General features: G+C 34.3%; 1 protein-coding gene across 1 annotated transcript in view; it reads left to right on the top strand.

Moving 5' to 3' along the window:
• The window catches only part of LOC140750148 (neurotrimin), a 101312-nt gene extending 90145 nt beyond the window's left edge, over positions 1–11167 (top strand). The window contains exons 6-10 of the mRNA XM_073083537.1: positions 192–329; positions 7256–7405; positions 8414–8506; positions 10120–10221; positions 10799–11167. Coding sequence (XP_072939638.1) covers positions 192–329; positions 7256–7405; positions 8414–8506; positions 10120–10221; positions 10799–10818 — 503 coding nt within the window. The 3' untranslated portion in view covers positions 10819–11167. The remainder of the gene's footprint in view (positions 1–191; positions 330–7255; positions 7406–8413; positions 8507–10119; positions 10222–10798) is intronic.
• The last annotated feature ends 1027 nt before the right edge of the window (positions 11168–12194 follow it).

The following is a 12194-nucleotide window of genomic DNA, read 5'->3' as shown; positions in this document are numbered from 1 at the left end:
AAATGTGTAAATAATTAATTCATTTTACTATTCAAGATCTAAATCCATGTGTATTTGTCTTTGTATGCATCTATCATACCGGCGTTACAGAATGTGCAACTTTACAGATTATACGGTATTATATGTAGAGATAAATTTTCAACAACGTATATTACCAAAGAATTGTAACTAACTATAATCCGCTCTGCTAGTTGTGCCGTCAGTGTGGGCGGGGCGGGTGGCGATCCGCGCGCTCTCTGGCTCCACCGTCACGCTACAGTGTACCGCTGAGGCGTACCCCTCGCCGCAGTTCTACTGGATGCTGAATGGCGAGCAACGGCTTATTAATGGTGAGTAATATCTTACTTTTAATCTTATATATAAAATTCTCGTGTCACAATGTTAGTTACCGTACTCCTCCGAAACGGCTTTTTTATATGCATATTCAGTAGGTTTGATAATCAGCTACTATCTATTTTTCATACCCCTAAGTTTTGTTCACCCTTAACATTTTTTATCTATATGGCAACACAACGTTCGCGGGTCAGCTAGTTATTATCTAAAATTATGGTAGCATTACAATACTCCATCGGTAAAATATTTAGTTTTCGAGTCTTAATGTTCACATACATATGTTTACCTTTTCAACAAGTGTAACTGACTAATAGTGAAATAAGCGACAGAATGAACTAAAATGTAATTACTAATAAGGACACGTGAACATTGCTGCTGGGTGTTATCTCTCAGTCAGTCAGTTTTAGGGTATTATGAAATACCTACCTGAACATTACCAATATTTCTGACAACAATACATCATAGGTCAATAATCTGGTACGCTTTACAGACTAAACGCCCGATATTAATAAACAATTTATGTTTGCCTTCCAAAGATCGAAATTTGTCAATTTCTAATAGGCAAGAATTGTCAAATGGCTTAATTTAACAGGAATTATTTTCTCGTAACAATTAAGACACTCTGAATTCTAACTAAGAATATTTAATCTTTAATTTAAGACGTACCTTTTTGTTCTCAAAAGTGAATGCCAAACTAAAGAAGAATGATAACCCTGTATTCGAACCGAGTCCGAGGTAATTCACATTTCATTGGCCCGGGGAGTGCAATTCATTTTTCATTCATTCACTCATTAACGTCGTGTCTAAGTCTTCCTGGCATCGCGCCAACATGTCCACGGCTGCAGCCTTTGTGATGTTGATGATTGATTCGGTTGGAGAGAGCCAAGTCGTTATTTTGTCTTCAAGTTGCCTAATAGACTTCGTCGCGGCCGCGTGCGTCTTGCGTCGTGCGTCATGCGTTTACGTTTTGCGTTGTGCGTCTTACGTCGTGTGTCGTGCGTCATGCGTCACGCATTTTTGCCTCGCGCGATTTTACATCGGACGTTTTTGCGATAGAATTTTACATCTTACATATTACTGTACTTTTATTGTAACGAATTATCCAAACATAGTTTTTATATAATGAATACATTCACGATATTTCCTTTATAGCTTAATTTATAACAGATTCATCGGAAACTTCGTATTATGTTTAAGGAACTAAGTGTCCTCCCATTAATGAAGCTTATTAATTAAATTGTGTACATTCAGACTAATGAAATGCAGAAACATATTTGATTATGTGTGTGTAATTTTTTGTGCATGTGAATAAATATTGCTCAATATTGAAAAAAAAATGGGATTATTACTATTTCCAATTTATATGAGCCACAATCACAGACGTAACTCTAAGCCATTGTAACGGCTCTAATATAACTCATTTATTCAAAACTTCCCAGAATATTCAGCAGTCTCTAACTCAAGGTTTATTTGCCGTCACAAGTGATTGACCTCGTGACGTCACCATCGCCACTATTGCCAAAATGTAAAGCTAGCCGAATATTGAATACTTGACGAAGTTGTTGAATAATTTGGTCATCAAGAGAACAAGATTTCTAAGCACATTTTCATGAAGAAATCAGTAGACCGAAAAATATATTCCTTGAGGTGGCAGAATCGTGAATGGTTAAAACTTGTTATGTTAAAACTAATATTATAACTATGGTCAAATAATAAGTTACATAAGGTTTTCCAACTCAGACTTACAATAGTAGCAGAACATATATAACAAGTTTCAGATAAAAGTTAGGTCTAATTTGAAATGGATGCTCTATTAAAATCATGAAAATTCCATCCAAATTTATCAGTAGTTTCCGAGATAATCACGGATATATAAACTTACATATATAAAAGTCGAATACAGGAAACCTTTTTTTAGTCGTTTAAAATTCTTACTAAACCTTATACACATAATTAAAATAACTAAGCGTTTACATTAAATACTTCCCTTCCTACATGCATTCCTACACAAAGGGCTACTTACCATTAGCGAAGCAATTATACCCTAATTTTAACTTAGAGCACTACTGCCTCATTACGAACCGGAGGAAAGTTAAGTCTTTAAACAGAACACTAAGTGGTTGATAAACAAAGGATTCTGAATAAAGGATATATAATGCAAGCAGCAAATAAATATTTGGATGATGAACTGGAATTATTCAGATATTACATTATATATACTTGTTATATGAAGCACATGTTTACGATACACTTACACGCACACATCCGAATACCATGTAACGTTTCGCATAGAATTGAGATATTTTAACAATGAGTTTTGAATGTTCATAATTTTCTTTTCTGAAGAATAAATATTGTCAATTAAATTACAATATTTTTTGTCTTTTAGGATAGATTCGAAATGTAAGTTTATGTTTCTTACGATACTGAAAAAGTACTACACGAAATGTTATGATATTTGATCAATTGCTAGAGCAAATGAGAATAGGTCGACCATTGTAACATTTTTAGTTAGACGTCTTGGACCACTAACCCGAAGTTTATTTATAAGATTAATGGTTCAATCCTTACAACAAAACCTATTTACAATTACTTCAACAATTATCTCCTACTATCAGTAAGAGTAGTAATCTCTTACAATGTAGAGAAACTAGTGAACGGATACACCACTAAGTGGTCCGTACAAAGGGTCCATATGCTAGACAAAGGATTTCTGGAATAGATAAAGGACGCTAATAGCGTGTTGGCCCCATTGTGCCGTTTAGTGTGAAACTGAAGTATTTAAGTCATTTGTTGGTTCGCATTTTTATATGTAACTTTATTTCTACCTCACGTAGATTTCCATTGACGGGTTTAAATCTTGAGAATGGAAATAATTTAAGGTATAAAAATAAAAGAATTGACAGAGAACCTAAGGTTGAAGCTATAACCACTCGTAAATCTAACAGTTTGTAGATAAAATAAATATAGTTTAATTAGTAACCACACTAACACAGGGAAAACAATTAATCCAATCCCAATGATTCCAATGAGGAAATTGGGACAAAATTATAAAAATCGTGTATTGGCATTGGTTCGTGATGTGTTCCAAATTTTAAATTAATTTGACCGTTCAAAATAGGTAAAGTAGAGCTCAAAGATTCCGTTACATACATACGTAAATAACTACATACAGGTCAAGCTAACAAAAGCGTGGTAAAAACAGAATTATTAGTTCCATTAACTACAAGTTATAAAAATCATTTTGAAAGTTAATTAAGTCATTTTGAAAGTTCACGAAGCCAGTGAACACAAACAACGAACATTGTAACAACGAAAACAGATAGAAAATATTACCTGTAATGATAATTAGATACAATAGCATTTGGTTTCGAGTGTTCATACTCGAATGAGAATAGAGCAATCGTCCCGTATTGTAATGTAGAGCAAAGTGGCTCTTTAGACAAAGGATTTACGTCTAAACAAAGGATGGATAACAGCGCGTTAGTCCCGTTGTGCTTTTACAGCAAGCCGAGTGCGCCATTTGTTGATCAACCGTATACAGGGTAGGGTTGCCAATGTTGTAGGGCGTCCCATTTGTTGGGGCTCGAACAAGACATATGACAAAATGAATTAATGGTATTTTGGATTTATTAATTGTATTTTTAAATGTTTGATTTGTTTTGATTATCTACGTAAACCAATAAACGAAAGGGACAGTTCATGTAGACGAACGTCTCCAACCGTCGCCAACTGTACTTTTATAGCTGCTATGATAACACATCTTAAAAATAAATAACATTTGAAGATGGACCATCTTTGTGAAGAGTGTTCAACTGACGCTTATATACGTTAAATAACACATTTTCTTATAACACTTATCTCCATATGTTCGATTCATTTAATTTTACATTAAATAATTATATCTTAAAATATCTGCATGATTAACAATATAATTCAACATCGGCAAACAGCAAGAGTACGATAGCTTTATTCCAGCTGCCGCTGTAAATGGGCTTTAAGAGCCACCGTACATTGTTTGTCCTTTGTCTACGGAACACTGGCGACTATTGTTATGAGTGGGGTCTTCACTGACTCGGCTTTTATTTAATTGAAGTTAGGTAACTATATATTGTGCAGGTAGGGTTACGCACACAAAGCGTAAATACGGAACCCTATTACTAAACCTCGTCTATCAATCCTTCTGTCACAGCCTCACAGGGTTCTATATCTTCGACCATAATAGATAGACACTTGAAAGTTTACAGAGTACGTATAACAGTGGTCGTTAGAACAACAAATACATAAAATAAAAATCTTATATGAAATGGGGGTCGTCATATATATAAACGGCTATTTTTTGGCATTCTTAGCTTTTTCTATTGAACCGTAATAATAAGATACCTATAATTTGACCTCATTTTTTTACAATGCATTTACTTCTATAGCTGCTATGACAGTAAATACTAAAAATAAAATAATATAAAAAATGTTGAATTCGTCTGTGTGTGAGTTCGATTCGCACTTGACCAATTATTAATATTTTTATCCGACAAAGAAGGTTCGCAATTTGTCGAACCCCTTTATATGTATTTCCCGATTATTGAAAGATGCCTGGACCTTTTGAAAAATTCTTCTTTAACTTATTTCAGTTTTTAGGGTCAGGTTACGAAAGGAATTCTATTACGAAGCCTACGTAGTCCGTACGTCCGTCCTGAAAGGACTATATTTTGAACCGAACTATTTTGAACGACTATTTTGAACCGAACGACGTCGGCTAAAATCAGGTTTCACAGAATATGTGCTTCTCATATTGGAAATCACTAAATGTAAACGAAGCTTACAGTTTTCCAAGAATAAAAGTCCACTTAAATATAAAATAATGATATCCATCATGACCATTTTTCATAGATTTTGCAATATTTTATATTTAAAAGAATATTCATATTGGGGACCGTACATGCCTTCAAAACATTTGTAGCAAGACGTACCTTACCATCTGCGATGCTAATAATTCTGAATAAACTTTGGAATCAAATAATTATTTGACATATTCCATGGAGTTAACTTGTACTCGTATGCGGATGGCGATTTATTGCTTGAAGATTTTTTTTTAATAATATAAGAGTAGCAGACGAGCATGCAGCCCCCCTTATGGCAAGTGGCTACTGCCTCCCATGGACATCTATAATCAACCCCAGATATGATTAGATATTCCTACCTGAGGTCGGCCACAGATGCGCCGTTACCCCTGAGGACTAAGCTGGAACGCCTCGGAAAAGTCTGTCTCCCTTACCATACCCTTCAAACCGGAATACAGCAGCGCCTAACACTGCTGTTATAAGGTAGAAATAGGTGTGGCGGTTGTGCCGCCGGAGTCGAACCACAAAGGGTTCTACCACCTTCAAAAGATGGAACAAAATGGCACTTTAGTCCTCTATATAGCGTTCATTTTGGACTATAATCTTAATTTCCGCGGCCTTTGGGGGGCTGGAGGAAGGATCATAAAATTTTATCTAAATCGGATCCTTTACCGTTACCGGCCAATTCATGAAGAAATACGCTGATACGTGTAACTCTGCCTCAAATATTTTTAGAAATTTAGAATATTAGAATAATTTTATAGAATATTTTAACAAAGTAATAGCATGTAGTCGTAGTAGTAGTGTAATAGTCCACCCCGCTACCCAGACTTCCATGAGGATCTTTATTTAATCCCAGACAGGATAACAGACCTACGTGTCTGATCCATTGCAATGTGGACTAAGTTAGAAAGCCTCGTCGTGAGCTTAAGACTGCTATTATAAAGCAGAAAAAAGTACCGCGGTAATATCTCCAGAATGTAACCATAAACATTTTTTAAATAAATTCATAAGCAAATTTACTCATCCATTATTTAATAGCTCTTTCAGTAAACTGTTCTCTGGAAGTTTGTATCTGAACGGTTATCTAATTTACCAAATGCTACGCTTAGGTTTGTGCACTCGATCGATTCTGAATTAAATGTTGATACAAGTAATATTACGAAGCAGAGTTAAGCTCTGTTCCGTTGAAATCAAATCTTGATTAGTTCAAACATTGCTTTAGAATGGAGCACAATTTAAGTAAGGAATTCAACGGTATATATTTCGATAAAATATAGCTTTTCTTTCTTGTAAAAATTCACATATTTAAAAAAATGACTCATCGTATTAAATTCAAATTAAATCCACAAAATACTTGGTGTTTAACAAAGATATTTGCAAACCCAATGATGCAATTAACACCGTATCACTATCGACAGTTATGTATTTTTGAAAAGTCTGGCAATTTTAGTTCAGACATACCAACTGACTGCGAAAAATATGCTATCGTGCAAATATCCATATACCTCGAATTCCAAACGCCAAATATGACGCAATATTCTTTTTTCAGGTACAGAGGTAATATTTGAGCGCGGCGGTTCATATTACATACATACACTTGTAGCATGTAGGCTGGAACGATATTACTACAAATAAAGTGTCTCGACTAGATATAAAATGGAGGCTAAATATGACGGCTCAGTGGTGATAAAGTCTAGACGAGATTCGTCGGACAAGTGCTAAACTATTAAGCTTCATACATCGTCATGTTGGTCTTTTGTCACTTTATTAATACTGGGCCTTAGGAAGAATATATAGGGAAATTAATTTTACTAATAATTTAAAAAAAACTAAAAGTAAAATGAAATGGAGGACATACACATACTAGAAAGGCATTACCCTCCGCACTTGGGTACTAGTAAAATATTTTGAAAATAAAAAAAATCGACTGACTAAAAGTATTGCATATCAGTAGCGTTTACAGATTGCAAGTTTGCTACATAAAAAACAACATAAGATCTACCTGAAAACTCATTGCAGTATTTTTCTCATAACATTTAACCATACAGTGATTTCTCAATAATCCTATGTCCTCTCAGGTACAAAGCACAGACTAGCGAAAGTATCCCGCGGGTACCGCCACACCCTGAGCCTGGTCGTCAACGACATGTCGCGGGAAGACGCCGGAGCCTACAGGTGCCACGTCGAGAACAGCCTGGGAAAGGCGCAGGCCGAATTGTTCTTACATAGTAAGTTAATTAGACGAATTAATACAAAGACAAAAATCCGAATGCTTAAAAATATAGCCTTTACTGTTTCCACAATTAAGACGTTTCAACGACATCTCATTTGTTAAAATCCAAACTCGACCAGACTCATCCAGATCAGGAATCAAACCCAGAATTTCAGGGTTTGTATAGTCGTCATTGTGTCTCATGGCGCTTACGACACATGGAATCGTATTAATTATTTATTGATATGTTTTACAAACAATATTATTAATGTACAAAGAGTTATTTATTATGGCACAAATGATACAAAAATATGAGTACTTTTACAGAGAACAAAGAAATAAACAGAGCGAGTTGATGATATTCAATTACTTTTCACAACAGAGTAAGTTTAAAATTTATAAATTAAACAATGAATGTGTTATGAGAATGACACGGCTTTTTAATTAACACGGCCGTTGCATTGCTATTAATTGAAACGACTTCTTGTGTTAATTACGTACTAATATGGTTTCATTTAATTGTATATTATTAACAAAATGAGAGATAAATATTTGAGGATATTTTTTGGAAAACCTAAGATCAATTTTCTATCATTTGGTTGCCTTGAACATACCCCTAGTTATCCCCAATTCGGATTAGTGGTGGAAGATGAACGTCGGTGGAATTACTGGTTTGATGTTATTAAAACATGTAAGGTGTTTGACAAAGTTTGCTTTTTGCTATCGAAAGGTAACGTTTAGAGCGGAAAACTTAAAGTATTCTGTGAAGCAAATAACCCTTGGCAATCGGGTAAAAAGTGCACATGATACCAACTATCGGTCAGTCATGTAACACGCCCGAAATTGTCTAATTTTGTATAATAGTTACAAAAGTAGGACGCCGCTCATCTGAATTTAATTTTAAATTAATGAATTTCTCGTAATAATTGTGTTCTTGATTATTACCGAATATCGAAATGAAGACAAATCTATTCCAGAATTGATCTTCTTATTGGAAGTATTTTAAACTAGTTTTCTTTTACAGTGCTAACAACAACAACGACAACAACAACGACCACGACAACCACCACTACTACTACGACTACAACTCCGCCACCAACTACCACGTTGCTGCCATGTAAGCTATTTAATTTTTACTGAAATTAGTAAATTCATGCAAAACTTGTTCTTTGTATAGTAATATAAATCATTTATTTTAATACACTTTTCTTACAAAAAGAAAACCTCAATTTGCAAGAAAAAAATACTGATACAAATTAATCTAAACCTTGAGTAAAACATAATTGTTTACTTATTCATACATAAAGCGAAGTTTGTTGTTATCACTTTTAAATAAAAAAAAATATCGATGCATTTTCGACACGATGTTGACCAAAATCTCTTCGGAAATAGGAACAAAGTTTCTTTATTTTTTTCGTTTAAATTACAATTTTATAAAGATTACAACATAAAGTAAATGAAGCATAGATGTTATTCATCTAAAAACTCCAAATTTACTTTCATAGAACCGTAATTTCAGATCATTATAACAAAAACACTCGATTACTTTTCTCAAGCAACTGAAACAAAATAAACGTTTTTATCGCCATTCGAAAAGCAAAAAGCCATCTAAATGTAAGAGATCATTATCTCTATCTGAAACATCACAAGAGCTGAAAATGGGCTCCCAGTTGAACTGAAAAAGAAAAATTTCAGCTCTCAGTTCAGGAATACCTAAGCGCTGAAGTGATTTTCTGCAGCCGTAAAATGTTTCAATGCAAATTCATTTAACGTGAATGTAATAACAAACATGAATTTTAATCTGCTTTTAAATAGACTGGAAGCTTGCAAATTAAAATTTAAGTACTTAAATTCTGAGCTTTTGGTCTTTGTTTTAATATTGAGGTCATTGTCTGGTATGTCAAGATTATTACCTTTTGTTTAATTCTCATGTATGGCTAAATAGCTAAATAGGTTATAATAGCTAAAGTTACTGAACAAACCTTATATATAAATTAGTTGTTACGTAACAATTTGAATTTTAACGAAATTGTGTTTTATTAGGACATTTTTTTTATAGACATAATTAATCGTAGACATAATCATTCATAAAAAATGAGTATTTTACTAACAATTTTATAATAACAGAGATAACTAACAGGAAACAACGTCGAGAAATGTTACACTAACTCTAGCGAGGGTGGAAAGTTAGCCCATTTCACAACTTTTAATGAACATTAAAGCAATTTCTTGTTGTGTATATTACGATTTATAACTATAAAATATACTTTATAACAACTCAAACAACTATTTAAGACTTTGTTGAAAGTTGTTCAAAAGGATTGAATTATACAAGCATTTTTATTCACAAATAATTTTATGAAGCGTGATTTAGTTACTAGTTAACATAATAGGATGTTCTATTAAAATAAATGTTAATATCGTAGTAATAATATCCGAATATCTGATAATAAAAACTGAATATCGTAAATAATTTTATAAAGATCGATTTTAAGTTTAGTATTCGTCAGTAGAACTGGGTTCGTACCGTGGCCTGGACAAATAGTAAGGATTTACTGTAGAATCGAGACTATCGATATATGATTATTTTTATCCCAACTCCGCCTGATGTCATTGATTATTTATTAGCACAATTATCTTCGGACATCTTGTCAAAATCTGTCGATATTAATTTTTGTGCAACACTAGTGGAAACAATATTCTTTGTTTATCAACAAATGTTTCGTTTAGATGTGGAGAGGCATCTGGAACAGCTTCATCGAGGTGTGATGGAAGCGCCTGGTCTCGAAGACAACTACATTGTCCTCAGCCAACACCAAATGCAGAATCTTGGTAATATTTAATATGTTTTTTTTATAATATAGGAATTAGGAATAGGAAACGAGCATGCATGGTAAGTAGCTACTGCCGCTCATGGATATTTGTAATCTACCCTAGATAAGATTAGAATCCAGAAGAAAAGTACACTTAAAAGTAAGATTCTTTAACTCATTCTTGCAAGAGCACAGCATCACTCAATACTACTTTTATTAGTCGTAAATAGGTGCAGGGGTGGTGCTGCCAGAGTGATAACAAAGATAATAGATGTTAATATAACTATATTCTATATTTTAAAGCAGCGCGAGTCTAGTGGTTGAAACACGGTCTCTTAATCGGGGGGTCCGCACAAACTCCAGGCAATCTCTGATTTGTTTTTTAAACTTATATGTGTATTAGAAAATCTTTGCTACTTGGTACATCGTGCCGAAACACACGTTAGAGTTCTTTAAAAAAGTTCTCAAAGGTGTGTGAAGGTTCTGCCATATTTGGCTAACACAGACCATACCTCCCTGATTACCACTGGGAGGGAATCTGCCTCCAGCAGTGGGACAGAGGATTGACGGTATCCTAAGCGTAGTCTGTTCAACAGAGATGATAACGACGATGTGACCGGAGGTGGGGGGGCGCGCCGAGTCCCCGTGGAGCGGCGGCTGGCCCCCGCACGACGCCGCGCCGCGCGCCGCCGCCTGCCTCTGGACCCTCGCGCTGTGCGTGGCGGTCCTGGCGTGACGTGTGACGCGTGACGAGTGGCGCGTGACGTGTGACGCGCGACGTGTGACGCGTGACGTGTGATGCGTGACGCGTGGCATGTAACGTGTGACGTGGACTTGGGTTAGGAGTGAGCACGGTGGTGTTCAGTGTCCGTTTTGAGTTGAGTTCCAATTGAACGGTTGTGTTGCATGTTGGGGGTCAAGCGTTTATTATGTAAGATGTTTGCGGACTCTTTGATGATATGCTCCGTGTCGCATGTTGCAATTTTAAGTTTTGTATTTTTTTTATTCATTGTAGCAGTAAGAATGATTTATATCTTAAGTAATACACGAAAAATACGTTATTGTAGTTAATCATCTTTCAACTTAAATATTCAGCTTTGTTTGTTTTACAAGTATGCAACCTTTCTTAAGTATATTGCCTACATGTTGTTAATTTAATTCACATTTTTGATAAAAAAAGCACTGTAATAATACCGACGGTTCCAATATTAATGGCATTCTTAAATTATTAAATATTTTACGATAATAACGTCTTACCTAATAAGCGAATGACCCATATGAATATAGCTTATGTCTAAGGGTGAAGCGACTGCTACATATAGTAGTAAGTACATTTAATGTATGTATTATAGACGTATGTTATAGCGTATAACGATAAATAATAACGAAACTGCTGTAAATAATTTTGCACGAAATAGTCATATCAGAATTTAACACGCGCCATGCTTAGGAGTAATTCTGATTGTAATTAACTAATTAAATTAAATCGGATTATTTTCTACTACCTAAAATTAAAGTTATCATGGCTGTTATTTTAATATTTCTTGTTTTTATTACACTTGATATATTATGATATTTTATATTTACATTATAAAAGGGACATTCTAATTGGACTATCTGAACGAAATCGGCATGTAAATCATTTGAACCTAAAATAATATTTTACTTTTATTTTATTGTAAGCGTCAAACTGCTTACAACAATTAAAATTAAATAACACATTAAATAATTCTATATTTGATTAATACCATTTGAATTTATGTTAAAAATATTATTATTAATTATGTTTAATGTTGTGCTTATGTAATAATTATGAGAATGTAATTTTGGTAAATACATTAATATTTTTGTCGTTTTCGTGGTTGCTGCTCGGCTGTTCCTAACAATTGTTACAAATGTCAATACTATCCCACAGGATCTATACACGTTCCCGGGATTACTTCTTGTCCCTAGACAAGACACCTATGTCTTAAGTTCAATAGTATTAACGTA

This window comes from Epargyreus clarus, unplaced genomic scaffold (genome assembly GCF_041222505.1).
Source record: "Epargyreus clarus isolate Ecla_fem2 unplaced genomic scaffold, WU_Ecla_fem_2.2 ptg000019l, whole genome shotgun sequence".
In the NCBI taxonomy this organism is placed as follows: Eukaryota; Metazoa; Arthropoda; class Insecta; order Lepidoptera; family Hesperiidae; genus Epargyreus; species Epargyreus clarus.
This window is presented reverse-complemented; position numbering and strand designations above follow the sequence as displayed.